Source organism: Papio anubis, chromosome 2 (assembly GCF_008728515.1).
Source record: "Papio anubis isolate 15944 chromosome 2, Panubis1.0, whole genome shotgun sequence".
Lineage (NCBI taxonomy): Eukaryota > Metazoa > Chordata > Mammalia > Primates > Cercopithecidae > Papio > Papio anubis.
In genome coordinates this window covers 105,274,847-105,292,639 of record NC_044977.1, presented here as the reverse complement: position 1 = coordinate 105,292,639, position 17,793 = coordinate 105,274,847, and the positions used below count along the sequence as shown (strand labels likewise).

At 45.1% G+C, this 17,793-nt stretch overlaps 1 protein-coding gene across 2 annotated transcripts in view; it reads right to left on the bottom strand.

Annotated features, from left to right (window-relative positions):
- LIPH (lipase H) overlaps positions 1-17,793 on the bottom strand; it is a 63,821-nt gene that overhangs the window by 24,209 nt on the left and 21,819 nt on the right. Inside the window, exons 3-6 of one of the 2 annotated variants that reach the window (XM_003894717.5) lie at positions 12,215-12,582; positions 11,019-11,127; positions 4,509-4,610; positions 1,273-1,362 (exon numbers count right to left, since the gene is read on the bottom strand). In XM_003894717.5, the coding sequence (XP_003894766.1) occupies positions 1,273-1,362; positions 4,509-4,610; positions 11,019-11,127; positions 12,215-12,582 (669 nt within the window). The remainder of the gene's footprint in view (positions 1-1,272; positions 1,363-4,508; positions 4,611-11,018; positions 11,128-12,214; positions 12,583-17,793) is intronic. The other variant, XM_003894718.5, reaches the window with a different exon arrangement.

The window sequence follows — 17,793 nt, the reverse complement described above, 5'->3', positions numbered from 1 at the left end:
AAACAGTGATGCAAAAACACCTAAAAGTCTGATATCAACAGATTGCCCGTAATAACTATTTGGAGCATTTACTTTCAGTCTTTTGATCCAGATTTACATCTGTACAAATACAGATTTTAAAAAATTGGCATTGTATTATATGGTTTTGTCTTTTTGACTTACCACATTGTAAGAATTTTTATTAATCTCTGAAAACGTGACTTTTAAGAATTATATTTTCTGTGAGCATACCATAATTCATTTAATAATTTTTGTAAGCTGGACATTTAAATGATTTTGAAAGCTGTAATTATTATAAATAATGTTATGTTGAACATATTTGCACTCTAATTCTTGTCTCCATTTTCCATTATTTCTCTAGGAGCGATTTCCAGGTGTGGAATTTCTAGGTCAAAGACATACCTTTTCAGGAGAGAGAAATAATTCATAATAGTTTTCAAACATGTGGCTATACTTTTAAAAGCAGTATATTTGAGTTATAATTTATAATTTATATTTATACTACCTGTATCTTCTCAGGAAGTTTGTTTTCTATTAAAAATTACTACATGTGGAATAATGTCAGATTTTAAACATATGCCTTTTTCTTTTCTTTTTTTTTTTTTTTCTTTTTTGAGACAGGTCTCACTCTGTTGCCTAGGCTAGAGCGCAGCGGCATGATCATGGCTCACTGCAACCTCTGCTTCCCAGGCTCAAGCAATCCTCCCACCTCAGCCTTCTGAGTAGCTGAGCCCACGAGTGTGCCACAACACCCAGCTAATTTTGTTTTTAGTTTTTGTAGAGATGGCGTCTCCCCTCCGTTGCCCAGGCTGGTCTTGAACTCCTGAGCTCAAGCAATCTTCCCACCTTGGCCTCGCAAAGTGCTGGGATTACAGGTGTGCACCACTGCACCTGGCCAAAATATGCCTTTTTATTTTTTTATTTTTTATTTTTTGAGATGGAGTTTCACTCTTGTTGCCCAAGCTGGAGTGCAGTGGCGCGACCTCGGCTCACTGCAACCTCTGCCTCCCAAGTTCAAGCGATTCTCCTGCCTCAGCCTCCTGAGTAGCTGGGACTACAGGCATGCGTCACCACACCTGGTTAATTTTTTGTATTTAGTAGAGATGGGGTTTCACTATGTTGGCCAGGCTCGTCTCAAACTCCTGACCTCAGGTGATCCACCCGCCTCGGCCTCCCAAAGTGCTAGGATTACAGGCATAAGCCACCATGCCCGGCCTCCAAATATGCCTTTTTATACCACTATTTTACAAAATATAAAGTATCCGCGCTTACCTCCAAATATTGTTTTGGGGCAGCCAGGTTGATCCAATCCTCCATTTGGGTAGAAGTCTATATTTCCTAATGGCTCCTTGTAGCCCAGTGCTAAAAGAGAACACATTCTGCTTTTATACTGCTTTGAATTTTTCCCATCTCACAGCTCATTTGCCTGCCGGATATAAGCAAGAATTCTATTATTGTTGTTGTTATATAATTATTGTTATACCTATGTAAGTGGTTTGCCCAAAGTCACCCAGCTAGTTAGTTAGAAGGCAATGATTTCCAACAAGGTAACTGTGAAGATGGCCAGGAATTTACTTCCAATATTTCTAACGGCCTAAGGGAGTTTAGTCACTCATCCACTGCAAGGCTGATAAAATGATACATTTCTTCTTTTTTTTTTTTAGATGGAGTCTTACTTTGTTGCCCAGGCTGGAGTGCAGTGGCGCAATCTCGGCTCACCACAACCTCCACCTCCTGGGTTCAAGGGATTCTCCTGCCTCAGCCTCCCGAGTAGCTGGAATTACAGGCATGTGCCATGATGAACGGCTAATTTTTTGTATTTTTAGTACAGACGGGGTTTCACCACGTTGGCTAGGCTGGTCTTGAACTTCTGACCTCGTGATCCACCCACATCAGCCTCCCAAAGTGCTAGGATTACAGGCGTGAGCCACTGTGCCCAGCTCTGTTTCTTCCTTATATTTGGCTGCAACCCTTTAATTGTCTGGTGCTTCCGAGCCTCTATTTGCATTTGTATAACAAATGAATAGGAGACAGGAAAAAATGAATTTTTACTTAGTAGGTAAAATCTTTAAATATTTGAGATCTAGGGTGGTAAAAAGATTGGAACTACTTCTAGAAAATGAGGACCTAGAAATGTATACATAGTTCAGGTGCAGTGACTCACGCCTATAATCCCAGCACTTTGGGAGGCTGAGGTGGGAGAATTGAGACCAGCCTGGGCAAAATGCCAAAACCCTGTCTCTACAAAAATTAGCCAGGCATTGTGGTGTGTGCCTGTAGTCCCAGCTACTCAAGGGGCTGAGGTGGGAGGATCTCTCAAGCTAGGAGGAGGAGGTTGCAGTGAGCCAAAAGCGTGACTGCACTCCAGCCTGGATGACAGAGCCAGACCCTGTCTCAAAAAATGATAATAATAAAAATTTTTAAAAGTATGTATAGATTTGGCCGGGCGCGGTGGCTCAAGCCTGTAATCCCAGCACTTTGGGAGGCCGAGACGGGCGGATCACGAAGTCAGGAGATCGAGACCATCCTGGCTAACACGGTGAAACCCCGTCTCTACTAAAAAATACAAAAAAACTAGCCGGGCGAGGTGGCGGGTGCCTGTAGTCCCAGCTACTCGGGAGGCTGAGGCAGGAGAATGGCGTGAACCCAGGAGGCGGAGCTTGCAGTGAGCCAAGATCACGCCACTGCACTCCAGCCTGGGCGGCAGAGCGAGACTCTGTCTCAAAAAAAAAAAAAAAAAAAAAAAGTATGTATAGATTTAATAACTGTTTATTGTCTTTATTAAACCCCCAATCAGTAATGTGCTTGATTTAATATAAATTAAATAATTTAATGTAGGTGTACATCTATATGCACATGTATATACATAATGCATCGTGGTAATAATAATAATAGTTATTATATATTGGGAACCCACATGTGTCTGTGGGCATGGTACTAGGTGTTTCACAATGCAAAGTGGCCATTGGTAAATTCAGATGAAACAACTTAGGTGAAGATATGGGACTAGGCATGGTGGCTTACACCTATAATCCTAGCACTTTGGGAGGCCAAGGCAGAAGGATCACTTGAGCTCAGGAGTTTGAGACCAGCCTGGGCAACATAGTGAGACCTCATCTCTACCAATGAAAAAAAAAGGAAGCTCAGAGGACTTAAGGAACTAACATGACATCACTAGAAAGGGCAAAACCTGGGATCTGAATCTACATCTGCCTGATGGCAAAACTATACCCTCTCCTTCAAAATTCACTTCCCAAAAATAATTGCTCTATTCTATTCCATCAAGCATTAAAATGTACTTTGCAAATTTCATAGTAAGAATGCCACTGTTTCACAAAGAGACAATTTCTTTCAAGGCAAATAACTGTTGAATACCACACCAGAATGCCCATGAGAGATGGCAAGGGTTTTTTTAGGTGGTTGTATCATGAAAAGAATGTCCGATTAAATGATCACTCTGCTGTTTCCTCAATCCTCCCCAAGTTCCTACTCCAGCTCTTCTCCCAGACATCTGGATATAGGTAACCATCCTTGAGTATCACCCAACCCCACATGACATGTATCCAATCCCAGACACAAAAACAGCGCCGTGAAAGACAGAAATGGGCCAGCTGCAGTGGCTCACGCCTGTAATCCCAGCACTTTGGGAGGCTGAACTGGGAGGATCGACTGGTCAGCCTGGACAACAATGCAAGACCCCCATCTCTACAAAAAGAAGAAAAATTTAAAAATTTAAAAATTAAAGATGGCCAGGCACAGTGGCTCACGCCTGTAATCCCAGCACTTTAGAAGGCCAAGGTGGGTGGATCACCTGACCTCAGGAGTTTGAGACTAGCCCGGCCAACAGAGTGAAACCCTGTCTCTAGTAAAAACACAAAAATTAGCTGGGAATGGTGGTGAGTGCCTGTAATCCCAGCTACTTGGGAGGCTGAGGCAGGAGAATTGCTTGAACCCAGGAGGCAGGGGGTTGCAGTGAACCAAGATCGTGCCACTGCACTCCAGCCTGGGCAGCAAGAGTGAAACTCTGTCTCAAAAATAAAATAAAATAAAATAAAATAAAAATAAAGACAGCCATGACCAAGAAGATCTGCAGAGAGCCAGAGAGCTGTAGGTGCATCAGAGTCACTCTGTGTGGAGAGATTTAACACCTGCAGCTCAAGAAAATAAAAAGAACAAACAACACCAAGAAATAATGCATGCAAACCCAGTCACACATAGGAAAACACTTATCTTCATGTTGAGAAAATTAGCCTGTCCTTCATTGAGCATGATAATTCCTTTAAAAATATGAAGAGACCATGGGATAATCATCCATGCTCTAGTACAAGGTCCTGGGTGCCTACATTAAACCAGCTTCCCTCAATATTTCTGTGGATTTGGAACCCTGCCCGGAAAAAAAAGTAGGGATCTACAGGAACCTGATCTGCTCCTACGTGATGATCTCTCCCCGGGAGAGACTCTTTAGGAGCTTAAGGGTAGTCACTGGCCCACAAGGAAAGGAGCATTACCATCAATGTCGGAATGGATGACATCAACAAACTGTGCATCACTGGGATCTAATCTGTCTTGGTGAGGTTTCCCGTTGAATAAAGGGCCCGCAGGGTCGAGGCCTGGAAAGAAGACAGAGTCACTTGGCAGCCCCACACCATGAGTCACCTGCGACCGGGCCTTTGATCCTTCTGGATCCCAGGCTGCAGGGCACCCTCAGGTGGGCGAGCACTCACACTCCCGTCCCACTTGGCCAGGACTCCTTTCCATGGCTCTGCAGCTTGTTCCCACAGTGGAGATGGTTACCCTGGCTGTGCCCCTGAGAATGGCATCCAGATTCCATCAGGGGCATGTCTCATGCAGAGCTCAACTGTAGGGAATGCACACGTGTATGAGGTTCAAGGGGTGGGGACAAACGGGGATTCCTCAGGAAAAAAGCACCAAAGGATGCATTAAAAAGAAAAGAGCAGGCCGGGCGCAGTGGCTCTCACCTGTAATCCCAGCACTTTGGGAGGTCAAGGCAGGGGGATCACAAGGTCAAGAGATCAAGACCGCCGGGCGCGGTAGCTCATGCCTGTAATCCCAGCACTTTGGGAGGCCAAGGCAGGCGGATCACAAGGTCAGGAGATCGAGACCATCCTGGCTAACACGGTGAAACCCCGTCTCTACTAAAAATACAAAAAATTGAGCCAGGAGAATGGCGTGAACCTGGGAGGCGGAGTTTGCAGTGAGCCGACATTGTGCCACTGCACTCCAGCCTGGGCGATAGAGCGAGACTCCGTCTCAAAAAAAAAAAGAGATCAAGACCATCCTGGCCAATATGGTGAAGTCCTGTCTCTACTAAAAATACAAAAAAATTAGCTGGGCGTGGTGGTGTGTGCCTGTAGTCCTAGCTACTCGGGAGGCTGAGGCAGGAGAATCGCTGGAACCCGGAGGCGGAGCTTGCAGTGAGCTGAGATCACTCCAGCCTGGCAACAGAGCAAGGCTCCGTCTCAAAAAAAAAAGAAAGAAAGAAAGAAAAGAGCAGGTGCTATACTCATCTTTATCCTACTTTAGATGACCCAGAAACCTCACTCAGCCCTTCCTTTTTGTTATTAATAAATAAAGAACTTCCACTCTTATTCATATATGCTAGCTCATTTGATCCACATTGCAAACCTGTGAGAGAGGCAGGGTAACTATTATTATTTTACAGATGAATGAACTGTGATTCAGGAAGATCAAGAGCCTTGATCAGAACATAGCCTCTTAATGCAACCACTTCTATCTGTTGAGCTCTTGGTTTCACTGCCCTGAGTTTAGCAAGCTTGGCAGGAAAGGGCGAAACTCACTGGTCAGGCCAGGTATCAGGTTAGGTATTGAAGAGGGAAACAAAGTGGGTGTCAATCCCTGCAGAATTGACCCACTCTATAAATGCCTAAACCGGTTTCTCGCCCTTGGTCAATGTTATTTGGGTGTTCCTCACCATCACTATGAAGCAGCTGGAAAAACAGGATAGAAGCTCCTATGATGTTGTAACCACAAAATAAAGATTAAACAACAACAAGAAAAAGCCGGGCGCGGTGACTCACGCCTGTACTCCCAGCACTTTGGGAGGCCGAGGTGGGCGGATCACGATGCCAAGAGGTCAAGACCATCCTGGCTAACATGGTGAAACCCCGTCTCTTTTTAAAAAAAAAAAAAAAAAAAAAGTTAGCTAGGCATGGAGGTGGGCACCTGTAGTCCCAGCTACTCGGGAGGCTAAGGCAGGAGAATCAACTGGACCCAGGAGGCAAAGGTTGCAGTGAGCTGAGATCATGGCACTGCACTTCAGCCTGGGTGACACAGCAAGACTCTATCTCCAAAAAAAAAAGGAAAAAAAGGTCTGGTTTACCAGATCCCTAGCTGGAGTGAAGAAGCTTTCGAGGGAAGTTTTCCTTGAAGTTTTTGTCTGTGAATGTCATTTTATATCTCCTATCCCCTGGTGTTACATATAAAATGCAAGAGATAGCATCTTTGCCTTTATTTCCTAAGTTCTAGCCTTTTTCTTTCTTTCTTTCTTTTTTTTTTTTTTTTTTTTTTTTTTTTTTGTAGGGGAAGGGGAGGAGAGCCGGTTGTGGGGACATTTGCTATGTTGCCCAGGCTTGTCTCAGACTCTTGGACTCAAGCAGTCCTCCCCCGTCAGCTTCACAAAAGGCTGGGATTACAGGTGTGAGCCACCACACCCAGCCTACCTGGTTCTAGCTTTAATCCCTCCATTTCAGCTGGTCGCAGTGGCTTACATCTATAATCCTAGAATTTGGGAGGCCAAGGCGGGAGGCTTGCTTGAGACCAGGAGTTCGAGACCAGCCTGGGCAACATATGGAGACCCTGTCTCTACAAAAAAATTAAAAATTTGCTGGGTGTGGTGGCTCATGCTTGTAATCTTAGCTACTCTGGAGACTGAGACAGAAGGATCACTTGAGCCCAGAAGTTCCAGGTTCCAGTGAGCCATGATTGTGCCATTGCCCCCCAGCCCAGGCAACAGACCAAGCAAGAGGAAGGAAGGAAGGAAGGAAGGAAGGAAGGAAGGAAGGAAGGAAGGAAGGAAGGAAGGAAGGAAGGAAGGAAGGGAGGGAGGGAGGGAGGGAGGGAGGGAGGGAGGGAGGGAGGGAAGGAAGGAAGGAGGGAAGAGGAAATAAGCAGTGCCTGGCGCAGTGGCATATGCCTGCAGTCCCTGTAGCCCTAGGTACTTGAGGTGGTGGGGAGATGGGGAGAAAGATGAGCTGAGAGCATGGTTTGAGGCCGGGAGTTTGAGGCTGCAGTGCGCTGTGATTGCACCACTGCACTCCAGCCTGGGTGGCAAAGAAAGACCCTATCTCAAAAATAAATAAATAAATAGGCTGGGCGCAGTGACTCATACTGTAATCCCAGAACTTTGGGAGGCCGAGGTGGGTGGATCACCTGAGGTCAGGAGTTTGAGACCAGCCTGGCCAACACGATGAAACTCTGTCTCTACTAAAAACACAAAAATTAGCTGGGTGTAGTGGTGCGCACCTATAGTCCCAGCTACTCGGGAGGCTGAGGCACGAGAATCACTTGAACCTAGGAGGCAGAGGTTGCAGTGAGCCAAGATCGTGCCACTGCACTCCAGCCTGGACAACAGAGTGAGACTCGGTCTCAAAAAATAATAATAATAATAAATTAATTTAAAAAACACAAAAATTAGCCGGGTGTGGTGGCAGGCGCCTGTAATCCCAGCTACTTGGAAGACTGAGGCACGATAATTGCTTGAATCTGGGAGGCAGAGGTAGCAGTGAGCCGAGACCGTGACACTGTAATACAGCCTGGGTGACAGAGTGACACTCTGTCTCAAAAAAATAAAATAAATAAAATTTACAGTTAGAGCCTCAGTTTATAGCAAACTCTAGATGCATGATGAATAAAACATCTGAACCAGGGCAATTTTCAGAGTGATAAGGATGCTATTAATAAGCCTGGGAGTTTGAGGCTGCAGTGAGCTGTGATTGCACCACTGCACTCCAGCCTGGGTGACAAAGTAAGACCCTGTCTCAAAAATAAATAAATAAATAAATAAAATTAACAGGGAGAGCCTCAGTTTATAGCAACCTCCAGATTCATGATGAATAAAACATCAGAACCAGGACAGTTTTCAGAGTGATAAGGGTGCTATTAATAATTATACCAAGACAAAGGTACAAACTGGGACTGTCACAGGCAGGCTTGGACTTGGGATTTCCTTAGCAATAAGCCATAGCAAATGATTAGCTTCCAGTGTCAGAAAGAAGTTATAGTAAAAGCTGCATACTATGTGTGAGCAGATAGATACGGAGCCCCAAACCTAGCACTAACCAGCTGTGTGCCCTTAGGCAGGTTACTTTACTTCTCTGAATTTCAGTTCCTTTAAATTATAAAATTGAGGTAGAATTAATAGCTACTTCAGAAGACTTATAAGGTCAGGTGTGGTGGCTCATGTCTGTAACCCCGCACTTTGGAAGGCTGAAGCAGGCGGATCGCTTGAACACAGGAGTTCAAGACCAACCTGGGCAACATGGCGAAACCCCATCTCTACAAAAAATACAAAAATTAGCCAGGCATGGTGGTGCATGCCGTTAGTCCCAGCTGCTCGAGAGGCTGAGATGGGAGCCTCAGAGGTGATCACCTGAGCCCGGGGAGCTTGAGGCTACAGTGAGTCATGATCATGCCACTACACTCCAGCCTGGGTGACAGAATAAGACTCTGTCTCAAAAAAAAAAAAGAAAAGAAAAGAAGAATTATAAAAGGACTCCTAAGGCCAGGTGGTGGCTCACACCTGTAATCCCAGCACTATGGGAGGCCAACACAGGAGGATTTGTTGAGCCCAGGAGTTCAAGGCCAACCTGGGCAACATCATGAGATCCCATCACTAAATTTAAAAAATTAAAATAAATAAATGGCTCTTGAATCTAAATCCAGAACATTCTGAGATTATTGTGGAATACAAACAGAATGTAAAAAGTGAGCTTTTCCTTTTTTGTTGTGTTGTTTTGGTTTTTGTTTACTGTTTTTTTGAGACAGGACCTCACTCTGTCACCCAGGCTTGAGGGCAGTGGCACGATCATAGCTCACTGCATCCTCAAGCTCCTAAGCTCAAGCGATTCTTCTGTGTTGGCCTCCCAAAGTGCTGGGATTACAGGCTTGAGCTACTGCACCCAGCCAAAGAGCTTTTTCTTACTGCTCTAAGATCACCAGAAAAAACGTTCAGATAGGAATCCTTGGCTTTTGTTGCAGCCTTAACTAGTTTGAGAATTTGATGAAAATTCTGGACCCCTCCCCAGGACAGACACCCAGCATTTGCATGCAATTTCAGGAGCCTCTTACTCCCATACCCCAGATCAACATAAACTCTGGAAGGAAGTGCTGTCCAACAGAAATACAGCATGAGGCGGGCACAGCGGCTCGGACCTGTAATCCCAGCACTTTGGGAGGCTGAGTTGAAAGGATTGCTTGAGCCCAGGAGTTCAAGACCAGCCTGGGCAACATGGTAAGACTCTATCTCTACAAAAAAATTAAAAATGAAGCAGGTGTGGTGGCACACACCTGTAGTCCTAGCTACTTGAGAGGCTGAGTGGAGGATTGCTTGCACCTGGGGGGTTGAGGCTGCAGTGAGCTGCACGCCAGCCTGGGCAACAAAGCGAGACCCTGTCTAAAAAAAAGGGGAAAAAAAGGCCGTGTGCAGTGGCTCACGCCTGTAATCCCAGCACTTTGGGAGGCCGAGGTGGGTGGATCACCTGGGGTCAGGAGTTTGAGACCAGCCCGGGCAACATGGTAGGATTCTATCTCTACAAAAAAATTAAAAATTAAGCAGGTGTGATGGCACACACCTGTAGTCCTAGCTAATGGAGAGGCTGAGTGCAGGATTGCTTGCATCTGGGAGGTTGAGGGTGCAGTGAGCTGCACGCCAGCCTGGGCAACAAAGTGAGACCCTGTCTAAAAAAAAAAAAAAAATGCCGGGTGCAGTGGCTCACACCTGTAATCCCAGCACTTTGGGAGGCCAAGTTGGGTGGATCACCTGGAGTCAGAAGTTCGAGACCAGCCTGGCCAACATGGCAAAACCCCATCTCTACTAAAAATACAAAAATTAGCTAGGAGTGGTGGCACATGCCTGTAATCCCAGCTACTCGGGAGGCTGAGGTAAGAGAATCGCTTGAACCCAGGAGTTGGAGGTTGCAGTGAGCCGACACCGCACCACTGCACTCCAGCCTGGGGGACAGAGCAAGACTCCTTCTCAAAAATGAATAAATAATTTTAAAAAAATTTTTTAATTAAAAATAAAATTAAAAACTTGCAGCCCTAAAAGTTTACCTCCTAAATGCAGTTTTAATCATTTACCTCTCCCCTTTTTCCATCCACGTCTACCTTTTCAGTTTCCATAGATTTAAAATAGCCCTCTAGGTATGAGGATGGATTCTGGGAAAGGAGAAATGGGAGAGGCTTTGAGACTCTGAAAGAGAGAGCTACTGTGGAAAGCTACTAAGCACTAGGCAAGAGATTCCAGCAAGGGAGTCTTTGTTTGGGATTTGACCTGCTGCATTTCCAAACGTTTTCATTCAGTATTGGCCTGAAAGCTGATATTTAGAGAATAAGCCCCAGCCATCAAAATTCTCATCTCATTTTCTTATCATGAGACTCCAGCTGTGCCTGGGGACTGACACTTATTAGGTTTATAGTTCAGGGTCTCCTGGATTAAATAAAAGGAAGAGGACCAACTGCTTGGGGCACACAGATCTGAATGGGACATAGCTGTTTTTCCAGCCATAACAGAAATAAAGTCACGACCCATCTTTTCTATAGTATATACAATTTACAAAATGCTTTACTTATGTTTTATTACATAATAGCCTGAGGTCAATGTTATTTTGATCTTCCTTTTGCACGCAAGGACCCATGCTCAGAGAGGTTAGGTAATTGGAGCTGGCTTTGAACCCAGGGAGTTGGATTGGCCTACATAATGCTCCCCCAGTGAACACCCTGCCCAGGCCACCACCCCATGCCCATTCACAGGCGCTTACCTGTAATTCTCCCCAGCTGTCCATCGTACATCTCTCCAACAAACCCAGATATGTGGGCTCCTAGACTTACTCCGATCATGTAAATGTCATCAAGAGAAGCTCCTTCTGCCTGGAATTTCAAGAGGTCCATCATTATAAATTTTAAGGGGCCAAGGAATTAACAACATTTGTAGAAATTTCCTGGCTGTTGACTTTGGAGAAGTAATTCTAAGCACTTTACATCTATTATCTCATTTAAAGGTCACAACACCCATGCAAAGTAAATACTATTCTTTTGATTATGCAGATGAGGAAACTGAGGCCCCAAGTTGAAGTAATCTGCCCCAGATCAGGCAACTGGGGAGAGAGCAGAGCAGGATTCAAAAGTCTGTCCGCCGGGCACAGTGGCTCACACCTGTAATCCCAGCCCTTTGGGAGACTGAGGTAGACAGATCACCTGAAGTCGGGAGTTTGAGACCAGCCTGACCAACAGGGAGAAACCATGTCTTTACTAAAAATACAAAATTAGCTGGGCGCGGTGGCTCACGCCTATAATCCCAGCATTTTAGAAGGCCAAGGTGGGAGGATCACGAGGTCAGGAGATCAAGACCAGCCTGGCCAACATGGTGAAACCCCACCTCACTGAAAATACAAAAATTAGCTGGGCATGTTGGCGTGTACCTGTAGTCCCAGCTACTTGGGGGGCTGAGGCAGGAGAATCACTTGAACCCCGTAGGCAGAGGTTGCAGCAAGCTGAGATTGCACCACTGCACTCCAGCCTGGCGACAGAGTGAGATTCCGTCTCAAAAAAAAAAAAAAAAAGAAGTTGAGGAATCTCTAGGCATTTAAACCAAGAACTCCTAGACAGAACCTTTCCTACCTGTAAGACACCTTTACTGTGAGAGGGAAAAAAATGTCCCTTCCTCAAGACACTTTGTCATCATCTGCTGGAAATTTATCATAACAAATATATAAATCTACAATGTCACAATGACAAGGGTGCTCCCTTACATGGGTGCCCTGTGCAGTGCACAGCCTAACAAACACCTATTGGCCTTTTGCACAGCCCCTCATCCCACCTTCCCTGGGGCTTATTCACATTTGCAAAACGTTGCAAAATAGGCTTCCTGCTCACTGTAGCTATCTCTTGGCCTTAAGCCCTCAGATAATGGGCCGGTTTCAACATAGCTCTGAATCATCTACAAGAATTCTCTTACCAACATCTGGTCAATAAATTCCTTCAAGACCAAGGCTACTTTTCTGGTCTTACTAGAGGCATGGGTGTATATTAAAGTTGTAGCTCCTCGATTCCAATCAACAACAACTACGTTCATGTCTTCAACAGAGAGCAAACCCTTTACTAAGTCCTCCATCCAAACAGGAGGGGAGCCTGTTATCCTGAATCCATGGACAATGAAGGTGGTTTTCTTGGTCACATTCAAGTTCCCAAAAGCTGAGGAGTTGACGGTTTGTGCGCAGGTCAGGTTTCTCCTTGTGTAGAGCAACAGCCTCACGTTTAGTGCCGTACCAACCACTGCACTGTGAAAGCTCAGCCTGGTGAATGAAGGACATGTTTCTTCTGTGTCTGAAAATAAAAATGAGATGGCATCACGACAGGTCTTTCCTTAGTTGGGTATCAAGCAAGAGTGTTGTTCTGTATTTGTAGGAGTTCTTATGTTCCTGATAGGACCTGGTTAAGAGCTGGATCCAGTTGAATTAAGTTGCAAAATCATACATACATATTTTGAGACAGGGTCTCACTCTCACCCAGGCTGGAGTGCAGTGGCGCAATATCAGCTCACTATAACCTCCACCTCCCAGGCTCAAGCAATTCTCCCACCTCAGCCTCCCTGAGTAGCTGGGACTACAGGCACACGCCACCATGCCCGGCTACTTTTTGTGTTTTTTCATAGAGACGGGGTTTCACCATGTTGGCCAGGCTGGTCTCAAACTCTTTCGACCTCAAGTGATCCACTCACTGCAGCCTCCTAAAGTGGTAGGATTACAGGCCTGAGCCCACTGCACCTGACTGCAAAACCATATTTGTTTTTTTCTTGTTTTTGTTTTGCTTTGTTTTGTTTTGTTTTGTTTTCTGGAGACAGAGTCTCACTCTGTTGCCCAGGTCCGAGTGCAGTGGTATGATTTCAGCTCACTGCAACCTCCGCCTCCCAGGTTCAAGTGATTCTCATGCCTCAGCCTCCCAAGTAGCTGGCATTACAGGCGCTCACCACAATGCTGGGCTAATTTTTGTATTTTTAAAAGAGATGAGGTTTCACCATGTTGGCCAGGCTGGTCTGGATCTCCTGACCTCAGGTGATCTGTCCATCTTGGCCTCCCAAGGTTCTGGGATTACAGGCATGAGCCACCATGCCTGGCCAACAAAATCATATTTGATCCAGAGCTTGTATGTAGTGACCTCTTGCTTCACCAGAAAACCATTCTTCCAGCCAGGTGTGGTGGCTCACACCTGTAATCCCAGCACTTTGGGAGGCCAAGGCAGGTGGATCACGAGGTCAGGAGATCGAGACCATCCTGGCTAACATGGTGAAACCCTGTCTCTACTAAAAATACAAAAAATTACCTGGGTGCTTTGGCGAGCTCCCATAGTCCCAGCTACTCAGGAGGCTGAGGCAGGAGAATTCGCCTGAACCCAGGAGACAGAGTTTGCAGTGAGCCGAGATCATGCCACTGCACTCCAGCCTGGGTGATAGAGCAAGACTCCGTCTCAAAAAAAAAAAAAGAAAAAGAAGAAGAAAACCATTCTTCCAAATCCTATCCTCCTTCAAGGTTTAACCCAAAAACCACCTTAATGAAGCCTTCTCTGACCCTCCCAACCATAAGTACTATGCTTCACCCCAGAACTCCCAAAACTCCCTTTATGCACCTCGTTGATGACACAATGGAAACCCACTTTCAGGCATGGATTATAGGTATCTATGTACATATGTGTCTATCCTGCTAGAACACAATCTCTTTGAAATGGCAGCTCATTACTTATATATCCCTCATAGTGCCCAGCACGTGGTAGAGGACTCAATAACATGTGGAACAGCAAGTTATCCCCAGCTCCAAGTGGGAGATGATGAGTATCTTCTGTAAGATACTCAGAAGAGGCAAGGCACTACTGATGGCCATTCTTGGTGGCCAAGAGCAAAAAGGGAAGGCTGTTAACATGCAATGGGCCAACAGAAGACAAGAGTGCCCTGGGAAACATCTGTCTGACTTCCTCCAATAGGAATTCAGGAAGCATTTGCTCTGGGTCCCTGTTCTCAATGAATCTTCATTTGCACATCCAGGAATTATTCTCCTTCATTCGAAGCCTCAGAGTAGCCTTCATCTTGGGGTCCCTGCCCATCTTTAATAACCTGAGTCTGTTCATGTATGCATTTATTGAAACTTTTCGTAAAGGCTCTGGTACTCAGGAGTGAGTGAAGTTTCACAATAGAATCAGCACAAAACTGACCCCCCAAATAAATAAATATGGAAATAAATAAATAAATAAAAATTAAATGAACTTAAAGGAAATTTACATGTGACTAGATGTTACTTGTTGGTTACACTTAAATTGATGGTTCTTATCGTTACTTCACAATTAGTGAAATTTGTTCCCAGAAAACACCGTCTGTAGGATTTCTGCTTTCATAAAGTTAAAGAGACTTATCTAGGACTAAAAGCTTCCCATTTTATTTATTTATTTATTTGATACGGAGTCTTGCTCTGTTGCCCAGGCTGGAGTGCAGTGGTGCAATCTTGGCTCACTGCAGCCTCCATCTCCAGGATTCAAGTGATTCTCCTGCCTCAGCCTCCCAAGTAGCTGGAATTACAGGCACCTGCCACCATGCCTGGCTAATTTTTGTATTTTTAGTAGAGACAGGGTTTCATCATGTTGGCCAAGGTGGTCTTGAACTCCCGACCCCGGTGATCTGCCCACCTCAGCCTCCCAAAATATTGGGATTACAGGTGTGAGCCATTGTGCCCAGCCAAGCTTGCCATTTTAAATAATTTTTCTTGGTATCTGAAAATTATCTGCATCCTCTGTTTAGTGCTCAAAACTGTGGTAAATCAGGTAGATAAATAATCGAGACTCTCTCTCTTAAAAAAAAAAAAAAAGAGTTAAGGAGGCTTTGAAATCCCTCATCCTAGAAAACAGGTGGTTAATGTTGAACCCCAAATGCGCGCAATCCTCCTTTTACTCTGCTGCATCAAGTAGCATGTGTAGTGAGGCATGCTTGTGATGGAAACATTTTCTCCATCCATTAGCCTCTTTCATTTCCTCTTCCTGTAAGTTGCATGCTCCTGGGAACATGGACTTGCCTAGTTTGTAGAGAAAGACCCAGAGCAAAGAGTTGCCTGTGTAGTTAGTCATCTTCTTATTGATCAGGAAGTGTCTTGGGGTAGGGCTGAGCCTCTCCTTCTTAGCTATCAGTAAGGCTGGGTTTTGTTCCTGGGTGTGCAACTGACTCACCAGGTGGCCTGGGGAAATTATGTCATCTTTCACTTGCCACGTATCTGCCCAAGAGAGGAATCCTGGGGAGACTAATCTGAATGAGATCATACTTGAGAAGACAAAGATTCATTTCCCAAGAAGAGGACTGTTTAATTGTCTGGTTTTGTGTTTTATTTTGTGTTTTGAGACAATGTCTTGCTCTGTCACCCAGGCTGGAATGCAGTGGCACGATGTCGGCTCATGCAACCTCTGCCTCCTGGGCTCAAGCAGTCCTCCCACCTCAACCTCCCAAGTAGCTGGGGCTACAAGCGCACACCACCATGCCTGGCTAATTTTTATATTTTTTGTAGAGACAGGCTTTCGCTATGTTGTCCAGGCTAGTCTTGAACTCCGGGGCTCAAGCGATCCACTTGCTTCGGCCTCCCAGAGTGCTGGGATTACAGCATGAGCCTCCACGCCCAGCCCTACATAATTTTTTTTAAGTCTTAGTTATTTTTGTAATGGCACTGTCCCCTGGAGAAGTCCATCATAAGTATTGAGTGAAATGGATTTCCTTGTTCCCCTAAATACTAAATATTATAAGAGCTTTACATGTATTATCTCTCATCCTCAGAGAATATGTGCAATTCATTCCAAAAGAATCTACTCTATCCTAGAATCTATGTCAGGTGGCATTTTAGAGGAAGAATCAGTCAGTAATGAAATAATACACACAAATAAGTATAAAACTGCTACCTGTGATATGTGCCATGTAAAGGAGATAGAGTGTAAGATGAGAACTTAAATAGGGAGCTTGGTCTGGTCTGGGAATCAGGAATCTTCTTTCTCTTGCATCCTCTGAAAATAGAGTATCTAAATGCCAACAATGGGGGATTCTTTTTAAATAATAAAAACATAACATCAAAGTATGATAACATCACAGTTGGGCAAATTCAAGTTACCCAAACTATTAAGCTTTATTTTTGTAGTTTTTTAATTTTATTACCTATACTTAATGTTTCAGGTGTTATGTACTTTTTAACTTTATATGCCCCTTTTACCTTTAATTCCACCAAATTTTATATATATATATATTTTGTTGTTGTTGTTGTTGTTGTTTTGTTTTGTTTTTTTGTTTTTTTTTAAACAGAGTCTTGCTCTGTTGCCAAGCTGGAGTGCAGTGGTGTGATCTCAGCTCACTGCAACCTCCACCTCCTGGGTTCAAGTGATTCCCCTGCCTGTCTCCCAAGTAGGTGGGACTACAGGCGTGCGCCACCATGCCCAGCTAATTTTTGTATTTTTAGTAGAGACGGGGTTTCACCATGTTGGCCAGGCTGGTCTCGATCTCTTGACCTTGCGATCCTCCTGCCTCAGCCTCCCAAAGTGCTGGGTTTACAGGTGTGAGCCACCGCGCCCAGCCTCAAATGATATTTTTATCATAACTGGGCTCTCTTTTCATCAGCATTTGCCTCTTTATCCTTTTTACCTTCTGAATCCCTTTATTTCCTTTATTTTACAGACCTTTTTTTTTTTTTTTTTTGAGACGGAATTCCACTCTGTTGCCCAGGCTGGAGTGCAGTGGCGCGATCTCGGCTCATTGCAACGTCCGCCCCCTGGGTTCAAGCGATTCTCCTGCCTCAGCCTCTCAAGTAGCTGGGATTATAGGTGCCCGCCACAACGCCCAGCTATTTTTTTGTATTTTTAGTAGAGATGGGGGTTTCATCATGTTGGCCAGGCTGGTCTCGAACTCCTGACTTTAGGTGATCCACCCACCTCAGCCTCCCAAAGTGCTGGGATTACAGGCGTGAGCCACCACACCTGGCCCCATTTTATGGATCTTATATATAGGATCAAATTGGGTTTTGTTTTATGACCCACTCTCAGATCCTTTAAAAAAGATAAATGAGGCCGGGCGCGGTGGCTCAAGCCTGTAATCCCAGCACTTTGGGAGGCCGAAACGGGTGGATCACGAGGTCAGGAGATCGAGACCATCCTGGCTAACATGGTGAAACCCCGTCTCTACTAAAAAAATACAAAAAAATAGCTGGGCGAGGTGGTGGGCGCCTGTAGTCCCAGCTACTTGGGAGGCTGAGGCAGGAGAATGGCGTGAACCCGGGAGGCGGAGCTTGCAGTGAGCTGAGATCCAGCCACTGCACTCCAGCCTGGGCGACAGAGCGAGACTCCGTCTCAAAAAAAAAAAAAAAAAAAAAAAAGATAAATGAGTATACCCTTTTACATTTACTGGCATAACATATACTTGGCGTGGTACCCACAGAAGTGCCTAAGACCTGCCTTTCAGAGAAACTTCTGGAAGAAGCACAGCTGAGTTGGCCGATAGCCCATGAAGCCATGGCTCCCGAAGGATGCTGC